This window comes from Mauremys mutica, chromosome 1 (assembly GCF_020497125.1).
Source record: "Mauremys mutica isolate MM-2020 ecotype Southern chromosome 1, ASM2049712v1, whole genome shotgun sequence".
Taxonomy (NCBI): Eukaryota; Metazoa; Chordata; order Testudines; family Geoemydidae; genus Mauremys; species Mauremys mutica.
The window spans coordinates 68,639,771-68,660,188 of NC_059072.1; the positions used below are offsets into that span (position 1 = coordinate 68,639,771).

The 20,418-nt window shown below is 43.2% G+C and overlaps 1 protein-coding gene across 1 annotated transcript in view; it reads left to right on the forward strand.

The window, feature by feature from the left end:
* The window catches only part of TRHDE (thyrotropin releasing hormone degrading enzyme), a 310,994-nt gene that overhangs the window by 221,428 nt on the left and 69,148 nt on the right, over positions 1–20,418 (forward strand). The window contains exon 10 of the mRNA XM_045006363.1: positions 13,000–13,088. Within this exon, the coding sequence (XP_044862298.1) occupies positions 13,000–13,088 (89 nt within the window). The remainder of the gene's footprint in view (positions 1–12,999; positions 13,089–20,418) is intronic.

Here is a 20,418-nt window from a genome sequence, read left to right on the forward strand (position 1 = left end):
CTCAACACTGTGCAGATTCACAGGTCCAACACCACATATGCCCCATGTGAAATAGAGAGTGGCTCAGTAGCCACTCCACTTCAAACTGTATGGTTGATTGGGGGATTTTTTCCCATTGAACCTCCTCTCAACTCCCTGCACAAAACTCATTTATTCAAGCCTTGCAAGAAAGGGGTAGTGCTTGCCCCTTTAGTAATGAGAAATGAAATTATAAAAAACATTGCCAGGTGTATCCCCATTTGTTATTTATATGACACTTTGGGTGTATGTACACACAAATACAGTTTTCCTTTACTAAATTGTTTGCCTGTTGTAGACAACAACTGCCCCACTTCCAGAATAAAGGTTTAACTCACCCACTTTCCCATCTCTCTCTTTTGAGAGGAGCTCAAAAGATCGTTTTCTTTTTATGTCTTTCACCTTTATAGCGTATGGCATATTAAGAGCAAATTATAATTGCGATTGCACATAAGTTTCTTGTCACCGAAGGGCCTGATTCTACCACTCTTGCTTACATTGATTACTACCATGGGCATTCAGCATGAATAAGAGTGGCAGAATTGAACTCTGAAGTAGTGGGATGTTATTGTATTCTGTATGGTATGCAAGAAATGAACAACATGGGATAAAAAATATCAAAACTACTGCATATATGTACAAATATCTAAAAAACTTTAAATGTTTCTTTATTGGGTAAACCAGGGCTCTATCCTGGCTGCTCCAGCTGAAATGGAAAACAGTGCAGGGAGCCCCTTCCCACCACTTGTACACTCATGTTCACTAGGGGACAAACATAATGTCAGTGGTTGTGCTCTTCCTGATTATGGAGGCAATCCACACACCAGCTGCTTGTCAGGAGGCAGCACTGTGTGGAGTGCATGCTACATGTCTAACTAATAGATACAAGAGCTGCTTGTAATAGTGTTCTCAAACACCCTCTCAGGCCCATGCAGGCACAATGCCTTTGGCCACTGCCACTAACTTGCCCAGTGCACACTTTGCCCAATATATCGTTTTCCCTCTAAAAGGCACAGAAGTCTCCTCAGCATTTTGTATCACTTTTATCTGTAGAAATTCTTTTTTACATGTTACATTATGGAATCAGAATATAAAATGCCCTTACAGTCTGCTAATGTGTGTTCCTGCATTGATGTCACTTTTCAGCATGATTGCTGCTGTGAGCAATGATGTCAGAAATGCCAGTTTTAATTTAACCTGTGATTTCCAAATGCATTTCACATTTTATACTTGGATTGCTTCCCACCATAGAAACTTTCAGCATACTCTGATGTGCAGTGTGGCTGCAACTGTTAATGTTGTAGTGTGCCGAATACTAAAGAGGATAAAATTGGTATATTGTGTTATGGGTTTCTACACAGTGACCGCAGTCCCACACACTTAGAGAAGTTGGGCTGACAATAAAAAGTTTCTGCTTTTTTAAATTATTATTGCTGTGGGCTATGTTGCTTTCCACATGTTTTCATGTACTAATTCTCAGGAATTATTGGGCACAACTAAGTTAATTAACCCACATATTCCTGATTTAAAAAAAAATCATGGAGGGAGAGGTTGGTGTGCTTGTGTGCACAGAGATATGTTATAATTTAAAATGGGGTAAGTATGGAGTCAGGTGGGCAGTGTTCGTGGGGTGGAGCAGAACAATGAGGGAGGAGGAATTGGGAAGGATGGGTAGCTGTTTTGGGGAGTGGGAATAGGTCTTGGAAGCTGGTGTAGAGCATTATAGATGTGGGAGCTAGATAGTGGGACTCAGTCAGGAGATGAATGGTATGGCTGGCACTGCTGCAGTGGTTGTTGTCTGAATAGAGGTGCATGCTGCTCTCTGTAATCAAAGGGTGGTGGGTGGTTCAGTGGTCCAGAAAAGGATGGAAATCCTTTGATATATGACTGATCCCTTGACGTTTGAGGATGCTTGTCTTCCATTGAATGACAGACAATTATTGCTGGTGGACCTGCAGGTGACTAATGAGATTGATCCGGGATCCATAGATCTTGTCACTGTTGGGGCAAACTTTTCCCAGTGGAAGGGGAAGATCATGTTGAGTTGGGCTGTGGTGTGTTCTTTCCTCCTTTCCCATTTTTCTGTTTCCTGTTGTCTTAGTTGCATCTCAAAATACTGGGATCCTTGCCACTAGGTCCTTCTCCATTTTGGTCAGTTGAGGGCTTGGGTTTCCCATGAGTTTATGTCAATATTGCACTTCTTCATATTGGCTTTAAGGGTGTCTTTGAAGCACATTTTTTGCCCACTCCTTGTCTTATTGACCATGGCACAGTTGTGAGAACATTACCTGCTTTGGGAGTCAATTGTCTGGCATTTGAAGAATATGGCCTGCCCAACAGAGTTGGTGATGTCTGAGCATAGCTTCAGAGTTGGAGTTTTGGCTTGGGACAGAACACTGATGTTGGTGTGCTGGTCATCCCCCTTGATTCAGATGATTTTGCAGAGGCACTGTTGATGGTATCATTCATGAACATTGAAGTGTCTACTGTATGTGACCCAGGTTTTGGCACCACACAGAACAGTAGGGACTGTTACAACAGACTGGTACACGAGAAGCTAGGTTTGATTCTTGATGTCACAATCTTTGAAGACACATTTTCTCAGTCCAAAAACTGCGTAGGTGCATTGGTAGTGCATTGGAGGCAGTGTTGAATTTCCTTGTCAATGTCAGCTGTCTGCGACAGATAGCTGCTGAAGTAAAGCCAAACCTCTTATGTTGGGGGTGGGGTCTCATGTTGCCCTGTAAAGTCATTTATTCTGGAGCTCGAAGCTGGGGCCCACTGTTTTCGTCACTGAGATTCGCCTTCCTCCCCATTGGAGATGGCTGTCTGCTCCCATGTCTTGCTCAGTGTCTGGACCGCCCATTGTTCTAGCACAAAATCGTCATCTTCTGGTAACCACTTGAGATTTACACCTTTGTGGGCATCTGAGCTAGCAGGCTGCAAGGTTGATGTTCCTGGCTGATAGGAGGGGCCTTCCATATGGTCTCCTGCCCCTTACCTTGGCACATGAACCCTCTCATTTCCAGGATCAGGCTGGTTTCCACTAGGGGGTATCCGCTCCACCATTTCAGGACCTCCCCAAAATATTTCCAATCCCATCCTAATAACACAAGGTAGGCGAGTGTGGCTGATAGCCCCACCCGGCAGGTGTGGTGCGGTGCCCTACCATCAGCTTCACTTCCGTCACGGGGTAAAGTTGTACAGCCCTATGTGTGCCTTGGAGGTGGAGGGGAGCGCCCGACATGTTGGGAGACTCTGCTACATTTTCTGGTATGATTGTTTGGCTGCAGCCAAAGTCTGCCAGGCCTGTGACCTCCAATCCACTGACCCATACTGAGATAAGCATCTTGGCTTGGCTCCATCTGTGAGCCCTGGAGCAGGCCTTCCATGCCTGTCCATAGCATAAGAAGCATCCCTGCCTAAAATGTCCTTTCTGGCCATGCTCTAAACAGTTCCCTCTCAGTTTGCGGTTGGCTGTCCCTCGTCTGGGGCTGTGGGGGTTCTTAGTGGGCATACCCCCCTTCTTGGGAGTGTGGCTCCCAAATGGGTGACCTGTGGAAGAGTGGCTGGCTTGGGAACCCTTGGACTCCCCTCCTAGCCTGACCTCTGCTAGAGGTTGGTGTCCAGAGTTCGGGTGCCCCTGGCCTAGGTGTCAGAGAGCTGCCACATAATTCTCCATCAGGGTTATGGCCTCCACCAGTGTCACTGGTCTATGGTGCTTCACCCATTTTCTCCTGCCATCTGAGAGAATCTGGACAAACTGCTCCAGCACAATAGCTTCTGCTACTTGTACTCTGGTCCACTTCTTGGGATCCAGCCAACCCAACACAGATATTGTGCCACCAGGCTGGGCTCCCAGCGGGTACATTTTCTTCCAGAATTGTTCATGGAATGTCTCGGGGTTGATATCCTTGTAGTCCAGAATGGTTGCTTTTACCTTAATGTACTCTAGCACCTCTATGGGATGTAGACCCCTGTAGGCTGCTTGGGTGAGTCCTTTCAAATATGGGGTGATGAGAGTGGTCCAGTGTTCCTGCAGCCAGCATGCTGTGGTGGCCACCCACTCGAAGGTGACCAAGTAGGCTGCTGGGTTGTCTCTGGGACCCATTTTCACAAGCCTGATGGACAGCCAAGCGGAGGGGACATCACCTGAGGGTCCTGTGCCATCACATTAGATGCCCCCTTGGGCCTCCAGAGAGTTGCTACCTGCTGGATTAGGCATTCCTTTTGCTTCTGATGCTTTGCCACCAGCTCTTGGAGTAGCTGCTGCTGCTGTAGTTGGGCCACTTGCTGTTGCTGTGGGGCAGCTATCTGTTGCCGTAGCTGACCCTGTTGCTGCTGTTGCTGAGCTACCTGCTGCTGTTGGCTCTCTACCGTCCATTTAAGCAGCTTTTCTGTATCCATGATCTCCCTTGGGCTGCTTTTGTTGGTAGATCTGTCTTTCTATCGGGACTGGGTTGATGCCCTCATTCACCAGTTGTCAGGGGAGTTGGTGTCTGAGCCCAGCAATATCACCTAGCTGCAAGAATCTGTGGCAGTATTGCCCAGAGGCAAAAGTCTGCGGCTGGTGGTCGAGGAAGCTGGGCCCTCCCTGCTCCACCAGATTCCAACCCACAGCCCTGTGACTGACTGGTCGGATATGTGGCCTGGGGTGTGGATGTTACCAAGCCTGCTCCCTGGTCCGCTCCCTCCTGCGGCCTCTTCCCCCTCCAAAGCCACAACAAGCACTGGCTCTGAAATAATGGGGGGGTTCTTACTTGCAGTGATCTGCAGGCTTTTCTTTCACTTGCGGACCTCTGTTCCTGGTCTCCATGGGGGCCTTCGGTGGACCTGCAGTAGGGTCAGGTCCAGAGGGTGTGGAGCTCCTTAGGCCTCCCTGCAGCAGCCACCTGTGGGGCTACTCTCTTGATCTGTCCAATCTGATTGAGCTGGGCCGCACCCTTTTGAGCCCTACCCCCATTGTGAGCATGCCCAGCAGCTACAGCTGGGCGGGGACTTCTGGTTCAGAGCTGCTCGTTAACACTTGATTCCCTGGTGTGGGACTTCTACACCCCATCACAGGGACCAGGAAGTATTCAGATAATATGGAAGTTCAGATAATGGAGCAGAGACCCCTGACCAGACTCCCAATAAAATCCACATCCCCCATGCTATTTGGATAATCAGGAATGTACTTCATGGAGATGATGTAAAGCTTAGATAATTAGGATCTTAAAATCCTTGACAAAGATGGATAAATATTACTATCTCCATTGAACAGGTCCAGGATCTGAAGCACAGAGAGGTGAAAACTGACATTCTCAGCAGTGGCATTTGATTTTGGATGCCGCTGTTTCAGCAATCCCAATTTGGGACAGCATGAGCTTGATGTCCAGAGGTGCCAGGCAGCCATAGCTTCATTTGAGGTCATTGAAGAATTGTGCATCTACAGCTTCACATCAGCCTGGTGGTGTCTCACATTGGAGACCCAACATTGAGAAACCCAAATCAGTCACCATTCTTGAAAATTTGAAAGCTGGTGACTTTCCCAGGTTCACACAACGAGTTGGCAGCAGAGTTGGGAACTCAGTCAAGTTCTTCCCCCACAATCCATTGCTCTAACTCCTATTGCCTCCTTTTACTATTAGTATGCTTGCCTTTTATGTGTTCATTTATAATCTCCAATCCTTTTCAAAATACCATTAAACTTTAGTTCAGTAATTCCCTATGGGAGAGAATACCACAGATTTCTACCTGCTGCCATTCTATTTAATTGTCCCCTTATTCTTCTGTTAGGCTAGAGGAAAAAATTGACTGAGTTTTCATAGACCATTTAAGTTTTTGTGTACCTCTGTCATGTCATCTCATACTTCCTTTCTCTCAAATTTAAGTAATCAAAGATTTTAAATTTTTCTTATTTCTAAGTCCCTCCAACCTCTTGTCACTTTAGTTGTTCTTTTTAGATCTTTTGACGTTCAGGAATGTCCTTTTTAAAGAAGGCAACCAACAGTGAAAGCAGTACATTAGGTGCAGATCATTGATTTACGTGAGGCAATTGTATTAATTACAATGCTCTCGTCAATGCAATCTAGAATCCTATGCCCCTGAATAGCGAGCAGTCATATTCATTGAACTGTCTATTATGATTAGGGATGAGCGAATTTGTTTAACTCATTCTGAACCCACTCAAACTTTCAAGACTTTGAAAGCTGTGGCAATCTGCTAAAGGGGCAGAGAGGTACAGAGAAAAAAAAATCCCATGAAAATTAAAGACCAAAAAAAAAAATCCAAAATGATTAGGCTTGGCAGAATTCAATTTTTATTGTTTTATAAAGTTGATGCATAATACTGATGTTTATTTTTAAGCTTTTTTCAGATTTTAGTCAATTTAATTTTTAAGTTATGCAAAATTATGTGTTTTAAGCATTTTCTTCAATTTGTATCCATTTTAAATTTTCACAGTTGCATAAAATTATGGAGAGAGGATCAGATCATGCAAGGGGGTCAGACAGTAATTATTTAATGACAGTAGTCATTTAGATTCAAAAAGTTAAAGCTTTGTAACCATTAAAACACAAATTGTCAACATCACATGTCAAAAATATACAAAGTAAATATCCTTAAATCAAAGTCTAATAAGTTTTCAAGCATCATTTTTCTCTGTAAACTTTGCCTTTGTAAGTTTGATTAGTATTGATGGAAATATTTTTTCACTGGTTTGTGTGTGTATGGTGAAGTTGACGCTTACCAACATTTACCAACAAAAATCTAATCTTTCCAACTTCAAAATGACACTGGGAAAAAAGGAACAGAGAAAGGAGAAATGGGAATGGAAAAATATAGTATACATGTGTGAAATCCTGGTCTATTGAAGTCAATGGGGAAATAAATTTTGAAAAAATGAGTTAAAATTGCAGGAAAAAAGGTTAATTACTGTAAAGAAGTAGTTCAAGAGTTGTGCAAAATATGAAACTCCAAGCACCTTGCCTCTTCTTTATAATGACCTTGAGATTTTTGTTATGTCAGCAAAGAAACTATTGCCCCTTTTTTGGCTTTTCTAAAGAAACCAGCCAACTATTCTGTTGGAAATCCAACATTACTATAGCATTACTATTCATCACAGATAAGAAATGTGAAGCATAATGTTTGCAAGATAGTTTGTAATCTCTGGATTTTTCCATAGAGGGACCTATTAGTTATTTGGTATAAGTTAAGGCATAGCAAGTATTCATCACAAATATGATTTTTTCTGAGTGAGATAAAGTACAATAATGTAAGATATGTAATTATAGTGTAACGCTCAAGACAAATCTATATAATCCAAGCATAGCATAATTAGCTAGCTTCTAGTATTACATGTATCTCAACAGTTACTAAATTGTATTATTATATCAAACAAGTCTCTCTGAATTATTCTGCAAATTGAATGTAGATACTAATGTGCTTCTGTATTATGCGTTGAAGTGATGCCACCAAAAACAAAGCGGCAATACATTCCCTTTAATTGTGAATTTAACTACAACTTGAATTTAACTACTTCCAAAAATAATGGCCTAGTGTACCAATAATGAGTTTATTTGCATTAACACTCAATAGCATTCCCATTTTTCAAACATCTCTTCAAGATATTCATGAATGTGTGACATTATGCACTTTACAGTTCCATCATGTGTTTCCCACATCCAGTCAAAGTTCAAATTTATCTCTACCTCATCCTCACAGGTGATTCCTTTAAATTCCTCTCATATCCCTGAGGATCCCCACACTTTACTGATCTGCTGTGAAGATAACCATCTTTTTACCCAAGAGGACCTATGTGTTTGTCCTGCTTAAGCTTTTCAGCATTATGTGTGAGTTGAATAGCTTGATAGCTGTAACCGCTCCATTTCCCCCAGATCTGAGCATGCTGCCTTAACAGCTGTCCTATACCTACAGGCATATGGTTGAGGGTGGATGAACCAACTGGCTTGTTTTAAGTCATTCCAGACTAGTCTCCTGGTCTTCAAGGACAGGTTCCAGTTTTTCACTGGAATTGGTAGCTGAGAGCAGTATTCCTTTCTACACCAGATACACATATAAGACACAACAAATGAGGAAAATAAGAGAGATGCTTCCATCTCCTCTCACCTTCTCAACCCTCAAAAACTTAGGTAAAATAGAGGAAGAGGGGAATTCACCAGGGTCCTACAACTATACAGGTGAAGGCAAACAGCTGGAAGACACAGTTTGTGTCCCTCAGAGAAGGTGTTGATGAGAAACCATGAGAGAAGAAACCACATATGACTGCCATGCATGGGCAGTAGTGGAAGAGCTGGCCCAGGTTTATAGCACAGTAAAGGTGGAAAAAGCTGGAATGAGGAAGCAGCCAAGCATGTATGCCAATTAAGGGGTAATACTACATATAGAATGGCACAAGCTAGAGAATGGGAGAAGGTAGTTTACCGGACTTTTACTCATTAACATCTGCACTATTCAGATCCTACAGAGAAACCTGTGGTCCACTGGGACAGTGGCCTTCCAGACTACTGTACCCCTTTCAGGAGTCTGATTTGTCTTGCATACCCCCAAATTTCACCTCACTTTAAAACTGCTTGCTTACAAAAAGCAGACATAAAAATACAAAAGTGTCACAGCACACTATTACTGAAAAATTGCTTACTTTCTCATTTTTACCATATAATTATAAAATAAATATTTTTTATTGGGAGGAGGGGTAGCTCAGTGGTTTGAGCATTGCCCTGCTAAACCCAGGGTTGTGAGTTCAGCCTTTAAAGGGGCCATTTAGGGATCTCAAGCAAAAAATCTATCTGAGGATTGGTCCTGCTTGGAGCAGCAGGTTGGACTAGATGACCTCCTAAGGTCCCTTCCAACCCTGGTATTCTATAAACATAAATCTGGTATTTACATTTCAATGTATTGACAAGTCATTGTCAGTATGAAATTTTAATTTATACTGACTTTGCCAGTGCTTTTTATGTAGACTGTTTGTAAAACTAGGCAAATATCTAGATGAGTTGCTGTATCCCTTGGAAGACCTCTGCATACTCTCAGGGGTACATATACCCCTGGTTGAGAACCACTCTACCAGGGGCAGCTCTAGGAATTTGGCCGCCCCAAGCAGAGCGGCATGCCGCAGTGGGCGCGCTGCCGGTCCCGCGGCTCTGGGGGACCTCTTGCAGACGCGCCTGCGGAGGGTGCGCTGGGAGGGCGGCAGGCGGCTCCGGCGGACCTTCCGCAGTCATGCCTGCGGGAGGTCCACCCGAGCCGCGGGACCAGCGAACCCTCCGCAGTCATGCCTGCGGGAGGTCCACTGGTCCCGGGGCTCCGGTGGACCTCCCGCAGGCATGACTGCGGAAGGTCCGCCGGAGCCGCCTGCCGCCCTGCCGGCAAAATGCCGCCCCACGTGCGCGCTTGGCGCGCTGGGGTCTGGAGCTGGCCCTGCACTCTACTGGGAAACAAATCCTCAAGGAGAAGGGATTTGGGGGGCCTGTGAAGTAGGCAGGTGTGAGAGATCTAAAACCCATGCCCTCTGAGGATCTGTACACGGATAAAGATAGCTCCACAGATATAAGATTCATTCTGCAAGGATTGCTGTGCCTGTGTGCCACTCTTCTGGCCCACATCCTCACAGCCTGAATCCCCCCTGCTGCTTTTGCCTTTGCCTCAGTAGGAGCCACAGAGGAGACATCTACTCACACATACACTTGGCTGTATGTGGGTTGACTAGAGAAGAGACAGGGAGTCTACCAGAGTCCCTGCTTTTTCTCCCTTGTCTGGCCTCAAAACTTTGTGGGGCCCCAGCCAAGAGTCTGTCGTGACAAGTAAAGGAGAGGACTGGTGCTGTACATAAGGAATGACCCTTTTCCCCAAGAGATTTTCTGTGAAGAGTGCTCTCTGGCCCAATGTATTTAAATGGAACTCATTAATTTCAAGTGTTATAACAGGACTCGGTAATAAGACTATCTGTGTAGGTATGTGTAGCCGCATCAACATGGAAAGATTTTTTGACTTACAAATTAAAATAAATCTCTAAAATAGCTATATTAAATATTTTTGCTGAGATTTGTTGTACTTTTCTGTTATCCAAACCTTTGAGTAAAAGCATAACATTTACTTGAATAAAACAGCACAGGATATTCAATCTGTTTATATACAGAAAGTATAATCAGTTTAACATCTATTACATGACATTTCCTCTCAAAATATTGAGAATAAGTTTTTAAAAAGGCAGCCAAATTAGTATGTGACAGTCCTTTTATTCTTTTGCTATTTTACATTTATTATTGTCACTGGGCCTTGACATTGAGCGAGCTATTACAAGAGCAATGTTTATAGAATATATTTCATCTTTTCTCATATATTAGTGGGTCTTGCCTCTCATATAGCTTTGCTGCTTTTCTCTGAATTCTCTCCAGGTTTTCAATGTATTTTTCATACTGTGGTATCCAGAACTGGATATTTATAAAGATCTGGTATTTCCCAGAGTAATTTAAGGCCAGATTTTAATATCCTTACTCATACTGACTAGCACCTTATTCCATGAGTTCTCTCATTAATTTCAATGGGACCACTCATAGAGTAGGTTTGTATTCAAAATGAGTAAGGATATCAGAATCTGGCTGCTAGCCAGGGACTATCATTTCCCTGCTATGTGGCATGATGCCATTACCTGCACAGCCCAAAATCATGCTGGCTTGTTTTTTTGTTTTGTTTTGTTTTTTTGCTGCCACAATACAGTGTGTGTTCATATCTAGTTTGCCTTCCAGTGTGACTCACAGCTCTTCCAACATTGCTGCTTTCCAAGTATCTTCCTCCATTGAATAGCTGTGTTTTGAGTAGTATTGTCCCAGATGTACTGCCCTATTTGGATTTCGATAATTTGGATGCTGCAAACACTTATGTATGTGAGAAATCAAGTGTGTAAAGCTACTCATGTGCATTAGTATTTGCTGAATCAGGCATTTGGATTGTAATAAGCAAAGGAATCAAATAATCCATGTAACATTGATGCCATTTGAAGATAGTGGAGGAACAGAAGTCACGTAGGACTTGTCTACACAGTGGGGTAATGCATCCTTTGGGATGTGATTTCTACAGAATGCTAACATGTTGTGCATTAATTGGTTTGTGTAGACCCTGGTGGTGCTCACTAAAGGTTCCCTAGTGCAGAGGTTCTCAACCTTTTTCTTTCTGAGCCCCGCCCCCCCGCCCACTAGCTATAAAAACTCCATGTCCCACCAGTGCCACAACAACTGTTTTTCTGCATATAAAAGCCAGGGCCAGTGCTAGGTGGTAGCAAGCAACCTCCATCCTTAGAGGTTTTTGAGGCCTGGCTTGACAAAGCCCTGATTGGGATGATTTAGTTGGGGTTGGTCCTGCTTTGAGCAGGGGCTTGGACTAGATGACTTCCTGAGGTCTCTGCCAACCCTAATATTCTATGATTCCAATTGCCTGAGGCTCCACACCATAGGGGGGGCCACAAAACTCAGACTTTGGGTTCAGCCCCAGGTGGCAGGGCTTGGGGCCCCGGGCTTCAGCCCTATACAGCGGTACTTCGGCTTTCCACCCTGGGCCCCAGCAAATCTTAACACTGGCCCTGCTTGGCAGATCCCATGAAACCTGCTTGCATCCCCCCAGGGGGCCCCAGACTCCTAGTTGAGAACTGCTCCCCTACTGCACTTTAACATAGTACTGTTTCAAAGCACACCAGCAGGGTCTGCACAGACCAGTTAATGCACAACACATTAATGCACTTTAAAAATCAGACCCTCACAGTGCACATTACCCCACCATGTAGAGAAGCCCTTAGATTCCTTTTTAGGAGTCCACCATTTCTCTCTGAATACATACTGAGGAAATGCAGTGCTATGCACTCCATGATGCATGTAACTTTCAGCACTGTATGACAGATGTATTTCCTGGCAGACCATTAGTCATTTGCAAGCATGTTTATTGCTGTTGTGACACATTTAAGTATTGCATATAGTTAAGTGGGGCAAACTTCTGAATGAGCAAATCTCAGAGGAGTGATAGTTGCAGTTTAAAACTTCTAAACACCAACTCATTTTGAAGTGACAAATACTGGTGGTCATGGAGCTGTTTGGACATTAAGTGCTGGTCCACATTTGCATCAGTTTAACTAAATTGATTTAAAAATCACACCTGGAGGGAGACTCTGTAGGGGAAACATTTATAACTCTCCCAAGCTGGGGGAAGGATTTTGTGTCTGAGGTGGTTGTGAGGGGTTGAAATAGGGGTAATAATAATGGCATCTTTCCATCTCCTGAGAAAAGATATACAGTGTGCAGTAATTTCTCTTTAGGGTAAAACATTATGAAGATCTTAGATGAATTACGGACATTTATTCAATAAATGATGTGGTTGTGCACTGTGATGATGCTGAGGTTTGATTCTCCCCTCCCTTACACCTGTGCCAGGTGCACGTATCCAGATCTGAATGGTAATTTGCCCAGGTGTAAATGACAACAGAAGGAGCAAGTCAGTAGAGGAACAGGCCCATTAACTTTACTGTCATAATCTACTAGTAATGAAAGCCTATTGTAACACATTAAGAAGTTACGCTAAAAGAATGGCAGTTCTTTTAGGTTGCTTTTAAACTTAGCGGACCATCTAAACCAAAGCATGTTTTCCCCTCGGGTTTCTCTTTTTCAGGAATGAATGAATGGTGGTCATCTTTTTATGGGAGGTCATTCTTTCCTCTTTTATAAAAACCTTTTACTAGAAACCTTGTGGAAAAAGTCTCTTGTGTTGTAGCTTGTGAAAAATCTAATTCAGTATTTTTTTTTAAGATGAATGACTTTTTCATTGGTTTGTTACCGCTATCATATTCATCTTAAAATCAAAGTAACTTATTAGAGTCAAAATCTTTACTGCTAGTGAAATTGTGTTGTGATTTCTTTGATGTGATCCCTGATTGCTGTGAGCGAGAAGAATTGGTTCAGTATTTTTGTTCTTAGATCCCCCTCCTTTGTCTTGCAGCTACTTGTGGCAGATTCCACTAACAATTGCAGTAGGAAATATGAGCCACATCTCTTCAGAGGCAATTATATGGGTGTCTAACAAATCAGGTAAAAATAAACTTTCCTCACAGTGGAATGTTGTAAAGCATACATGTGTTTTCCTGAACTGTTTCTCAGAATTGATCCTAGGTCATTGTTTAGTTGCTGTGCACCCAATTACAGCTGCTTGAAAATGAACTGCAAGAAAGATAATTTGGGCGGGGGTAGGGGGGGTTGAGGGAGGGAGAAGAGGAAAGAACCAGGTAATTTTCACAAAAGTTAGATGGTGCAAATAAAAGGTTTTAAACAGAAAGATGTTCCAAAGCTGCTATTTTATATCTGACATCACATACTAAATTATTGTATAAATGCAATTCCCTATATAGAATGGTGAAAGCTAAATAAAATATCTTTGTAATAAAACACCTGCTAAATGTAAAATCTGTAAACTAATAAATGCAAAATATGCGGTAATGTAATATTAAGGTTAAGAATACTGGTTTGTTTGTTTTTTCAAATTTGATCAATCGTCCACAACCTGTGCTAAGAAACATTTAATGTCCCCCAAAAATCTTTTTATTGATCTCCCAAAGTGTTTCTAGCCCTGGTAGGTTGCTAGATATTGGAGCATTATTCTGATTATCATCTTGCTTTTACCCCCCTGCTTCAATTCTGACATGATAATAGCAACCACTATCTTGAGAACAGATAGAGCTAGAAGCCAGTGCCTTTTATCACCCAAAAGCAGCTAAGAATACCATCTTGCAAATGTTAGAAAGCAGTCCTCTCTTTCCCTGACAGTGCATGCTGTATCTGCCCCTGAATTTATGTCAGAATTGAAGTGAATTAAGAAAAAGTTGGGGAGTTGTATGATACAATTAAAAGAAGTGGAAGAGAAGGAGCCATACATCCCATACATGCCTGGGCAGTAGAGGAAGAATTGACCCAGTTGACAGTACAGAAAAGGTATAGCCTCTGGGTTTCCTTCCAGAGTAAATAGAAATGGAAGGAAGAAATAGCCAAGCCTGTGTGTGCCTGTCTTTTCCTTTTTGTTCTTTTACAGGTCAGTAAGGGATAATAGTACCTTAGAGCTTAGCAACCGGCAGGGCTAGAAATGAATGGTGTATACCAGTATAGCAGTGGAAATATGAGAATCCCAACTTTCTAGTGGTATAAGGTATGTGTTTCTAGCCCTGATTGTTCACGATGTATCAGACCTTAATATTTTATTACTGCTCTCGTGATCTAGCTTCTTTTTTGGCACTGGTCTAGGACTGGAGTCTGGGACCCGTGTAATTTTCATTCTAGAATTTAGCCACACTCCAGTCAGGAAATGCAGATGTTAATTTTTCCCACAGCAGCATTAAGTTGGCCACAGGGATAATATTTTGCAATACTTCAAGCCCCTTCACACTCTGCCTCATCTTTATCTTATCCATGTCTTATCTGCTCTTGTCCCTCAGGGTTTGATCCAGCTCCCACTGAAGTCAATGGTGAGATTCCCATTGACTGCAGTGGGAGCTGATCAGGCCAATATAACTATCAATCTCACAGTCTCACTTTCACAAACACGTCTTTCCCTCTGCCACTGATGCCATTTATGAGTGTCTTCTATGATTGGCTGCACAATTTCTGCCTTGCTGCCCTTTACTCATTGAATGCCTTCCCTCACCTAATCTGAAAAGCCACTACACTCTTCTCCTTAAGATCTACTCAGAGATGCCTATAAGAAATCAACAAAGTATGATGGGTATAGTGAGCAGTCATCAGGGATGGCTGTTACCTATACTTTTAAAAGAACTTGCAAATGATTCAGAGCCATAAAGTGGTGTGCATAGCTAATCAACGTGATGATGATCTACTGTCTTTATGCCTGTTGTTCCCCTACCTCTCACTCACTGGTTGTCTTATTTCAAATTAGATTGTATGCTCGTCAGGGCAGGGATGGTATCATCTTGCGTGTTTCTACAATGTCTAGCATAGTAGGGTCTTAGGTGATACCGCAATAAAAATGACATCAACTTTGGATATGTTAACCATGTAACTTGCTGTACCCATTGTATTTGCAAAATACAGTGAGTGATGCTAGAGGAATCCTAGAAGGTTTTCTGCAGCTGATACAGGGATGATGTGCTTGTTGCTCCAGGAAGTGTTCTGAGTCTGAAGGAGGCAGTTTCCAGGCTTGTTAATTTGTGGGGGATCCCAGAGGGTTTCCATAATGCAGAGGAGGAGTCCTGTTGCAATCTTACCACTGGAAGTTGTCTAGAAGCAATTCTGGAACCGGAGGAAGAGGCTCGAGAGATCTAACAGCTGGCTTGGGAGTCAGGCTGCACTTTTCTTTCAACTCAGAAGAGCAAGTCCAATAGTGGCCATTCTGAATTCAGTTATCAGTGGGACAGAGCTCAGTGTCAACTAGTCAGGGTGAGAGGAGGGTGGGTCAGTGACACACCGACCAAAATAAATGAAAAAATAAAATCCCCTAGGACTCAGAAAGGAGATTATGGTGAGGAGGTGGGGGTGATGGTGCATAGAGATGATAGATGTACCTTCTTGCTAGGGCAGGAGCCAGATGGGGCTTCCTACCACCACTGTGAAAAAGCTCCCTCTCCACTGTCATGTAGCCAGGAGAGACTCTGAGACTAACACCCTGTGGTGCCACATCCACAAGAGGCACTCAGAGGTGCTGGAGGGTGCACCCAGGGCCCCATCCTGAAGCCAGCAACCATGAACTTTCCAATTTTGCCACAACATTGAACTGGCAAAAGTAAAGATGAGACGGAGAGAGGGCCAGAGAGATTCATCAGGTTATCCATAAGCACAGTGCTCTAAGACTGTTAATACAGTTGTCTGTCGCTTGTGCCAGTAATTCCACAGCTTGCAGGTTGGTCTGTCTCCCTCTGTCTGAGGCTCTCTAGTGCAATAATTAAAGCAAATTATAGTCAGTCCACAAGAAAGGTACTCGGGCCGGTGCCTGACTGTGTGGTGGTGTTAGGAATCCATTCTGTGCACTCCAAGGTGGACTCTGACGGACATTCCTCCACTTGCAACATTTCAGAAAGGAAGAGGCAGAATCTGGAGAGCAATAAGGGGACAAGTACATGAAAATCCCCTCAGCAGCCCTCCTCTTCCTCCCCCGCCATCGCTTCAGGGTTTTCCATCAGGCTGTTGCTGGCATGTTCCATGAGGGATGTTCCTGAGGAAACTGATGTCTATTCGTGTGGATGATTGAAAGGCTCTTCCCATTCCCTACAGACAGATGTGTACCTCTTGGAGACTATAGCGACTGCTGTGCTAAAGAACTGCTCTGAGCACATGCTTGATGGTGGGCAAGGAAAGTGAGAGACACACAGCCAGGAGATGAAATGCTGTCCACACATTCAGCTGCCAATAACGAAGAGAGTCTGAGTTAGTGGGCACTAGTCTGATATCTTGGCATATCCTGCCACTGCCCTCTGCACCACAGTAGCAGTGTACTCCTCTCCAAGAGCGGAGGAGGCAGTGTCAACTGGAACAAAATCCTCCACACTGTCACAAAAGGGCGTATTGCTCTCTCCCTGTGTACTCATGGAAGCACTAGTCTCCTGCTCTAGTATTTGCTGTAGTGTTGACTTCTGGTGGTGAAGATGCTTCTGCCCACATCTTGAGGGCCATGGCAATGCCTCGGAGTTGATTTTTCAAGCAGAGTATAACTGCCTCGCTGTTGCCTTAGATGAAGGAAGCCAGGATACTTTTGAAATGGGTAACTAAATATATTGACACAAAGTAGCACTCCTTCTACCTGCTGCCTTGGAGACGACAATTTTCCAAAAGAGCAGGCAGCATGACTCCAACTAGTGACTTTCCAGCACTGTCACTCTGTTAATGGAAGAGGTTCTTCATGTGCGTTAATTTTATCTCCAGCAAGCAGTGAGGGAATTACTTGACTGATCCCCACATCATCGTTGGTGACCAGCTTTGTGGCCTCATCAGTGTTGTTGGATGTTAGTTAATTTCTTCATGAGCACCCACTGGGAGGGTGACAAGTAGAGGCTGGGCTGCATGTGTGTGAAGCTATGGATGTACCATGTTTGCATGTACCATGAGCTGCTCTCTGCTCATACAGGTACTTCAGCCTGTAAGAGGTGGAGTTCCTGGTCACCATCTCCAGCTCCACATAGACTTTAAGTCAGAAGGGACTGTTATGATTGCCTAGTCTGACCTCCTGCATAACACAGGCCACAGAATCTCACCCACCCACTCCCACAACAAACCCCTAACCTATGTCTGAGACATTGAAGTCCTCAAATCATGCTTAAAGACTTCAAGGTGCAGAGAACCTTCCAGCAAGTGACCCAGGCCCCACGCTCCAGAGGAAGGCGAAAACCCCCCAGGGCCTCTGCCAATCTGCCCTGGAGGAAAATTCCTTCCTGACCCCAAATATGGCGATCAGCTAAACCCTGAGCATGTGGGCAAGACTCGCCAGCCAGACACCCAGAAAAGAATTCTCTGTAGTAACTCAGATCCCACCCCATCTAACATCCCATCACAGCCTTTGGGCATATTTACTGCTAATAGTCAAAGATCAATTAATTGCCAAAATTAGGCTATCCCATCATACCATCCCCTCCATAAATTTATCAAGCTTAATCTCGAAGCAAGGTATGTCTTTTGCCCCCACTGCTCCCCCTGGAAAGCTGTTCCAAAACTTCACTCCTCTGATGGTTTGAAACCTTCATCTAATTTCAAGTCTAAACTTCCTGATGGCCAGTTTATATCCATTTGTTCTTGTGTCCACATTGGTACTGAGCCTAAATAATTCCTCTCCTTCCTTGGTATTTATCCCTCTGATATATTTATAGAGAGCACTCATATCTCCCCCTCAGTCTTCTTTTGGTTAGGTTAAACAAGCCGAGCTCTTTGAGTCTCCTTTCATAAGACAGGTTTTCCATTCCTCGGATCATCCTAGTAGCCCATCTCCATTGCAGGGCAGAGAGACTAAATTAGGTCTGCAGATAACTCAGACCAGCATCTTTCTAAGTGTGCACCTTGCTGACTAGAACCAGCTGAAGTAGCCACAGATCTTCCGGGCTATTAACAACAATGCCTGCAGGTGGGTATCACCTCCAGAAATTCCCTCACAACCAGACTGAGACCGTGAGTGGGGCGAGGGATGTGATGGAAGCCACCATCGTGCACGGACTTTCTGATTTAATCCATTGTCAGGTGTGACACATCCAGTAGAGAGCACGAGGGGTCTGAGTCTTCTGCGGCAGCATGCAGCTTCTCTGAGATGTAACCTGTTCTTCAAACCCACTCATGGAAAGTGCAGTATCCTGTTCACTAAGGGCACATATTTCCAGTACTGTTACTAGTACATGTAGGTACCAATGACATAGGAAAAGATAGGAAAGAGCTCCTAGAGGCCAAATTTGGGCTGCCAGGGAAGAGATTAAAATCCAGCTGGTAGCATTTTCTGAAATACTTCCAGTTCCATGCGCAGGGCCAGATAGACAGGCAGAGCTGCAGGGTCTCAACGCATGGAAGAGATGATGCTATTAAAAAGTGTGTTTCCGGCTTATTAGGAACCTTTTTGGAAAGGAGGACCCTATATAGGAAGGATGGGCTCCTGTTAAACCAAAATAGAACCAGATCACTGGAACCAGATTTGCAGTTCTGGTCACCCCATCTTAAAGAGGTCATAGGGGAATTTTTAAACTAAGGGCTTGGGGAAAAGCTGACAGCTGTGGAAGAGCACACAGTTCTGACAGATACATCGATGGAGAGGATCTATTAATGCACATTCTCTATATCTTAGTAAAGAGGAGAGGATAGATGTCAATAAAGCACAGGTGGGAGCTGAAGAGAAAAAGTCAAATGAAAGTGAATCCCATTCAATTAAATCACATAAAGGCAGGCAAATAAAAAGTGACAATTTTTATAAGTGTTTGTATACAAATGCTTGATGTCTAAATAATAAGATGGGTGAACCTGAGTGCCTGGTATTAAATGAGGATATTGAAATAGTAGCATCACAGAAACTTGGTAGAATGATGACAATCAATGGGACACTGTAATACCAGGGTACAAAATATATAGGAATGACAGAATAGGTTGTGCTGGTGGGAGTGGCACTGTATGTGAAAGAAATCATAGAGCCATATTTAGTAAAAATCTTAAATGAATCAGACTGTACCATAGGATCTCTATGGATAGAAATTCCATTCTTGAATAATAAGAGTATAGCAGTAGGAATTAATACTGATCAATTGACCAGAATGGTGACTATGAAATGCTCAGGGAGATTAGAGGCTATAAAAAAAAAGAAATCTCAATAATAATAATGGGGGATTTCCCCATATTGACTGGGTACATGTCACCTCAGGATAGGTTGCGGAAATAAAGTTTCTAGACACTGTTAATGACTGCTTCTTGGAGCAGCTAGTCCTGGAACCCACAAGGGGAGAGGCAATTCTTGATGTAGTCCTAAGTGGCACAGGGGATCTGGTCCAAGAGCTAAATATAGTTGAACTGCTTGGTAATAGCGATTATAATATAATAAAATTTAACATCCTGGGGCCGGGGGAGGGAATATCTAAGAAGTCCACCGCAGTAATATTTAATTTCAGAAAGGAAAACTACACAAAAAATGAAGCTAGTTCAATGGAAATTAAAGAGAACATTCACAAGAGTGAAATGCCTGCAAGTTTCATGGAAACTTTTTAAAAACACCACAATAGCGGGTCAAATCAAATGTATATCCCAAAATAAAAAGGATAGTAGAAGGACCAAAAACAGGCCACCATGTCTAAATAATAAATTAAAAGAAGGCAAAAAGGCAGCCTTTAAATATTAGAAGTCAAATCTTACTGAAAAAACTAGAAGGGAGCATAATCTCTGGCAGGACAAGTGTAAGAATAAAATTAGACAGGCCAAAACAGAATGTGAAGAGCAACTAGCCAGAGACTCAAAACTAGCCAGAGACTCAAAACTAATAGGAATTTTTTTTAAGTACATCAGAAGCAGGAAGCCTGCCAAACAATCAGTGGAGCCACTGGACGATCAAGATGCTAAAGGAGCACTTAAGACTAGGCCATTGTGGAGAAGTTAAATGAATTATTTGCATCGGTCTTCACTACGCAGGATGTGAGGGAGATTCCCATACCTGAACCATTATTTTTTAGGTAACAAATCAGAGGAAATGTCACAGATTAAGGTATCAGTAGAGGATGTTTTGGAACAAATTGATAAATTAAACAGTAGTAAGTCATCAGGATCAGATGGTGTTCACCAAGAGTTCTGAAGGAACTCAAATATGAAATTGCAGAATTACTAACTGTGGAACATAACCTATCACATAAATCAGCTTCTGTGCCAGATGACTGGAGGATAGCAGATGTGATGCAATTTTTAAAAAAAGGTT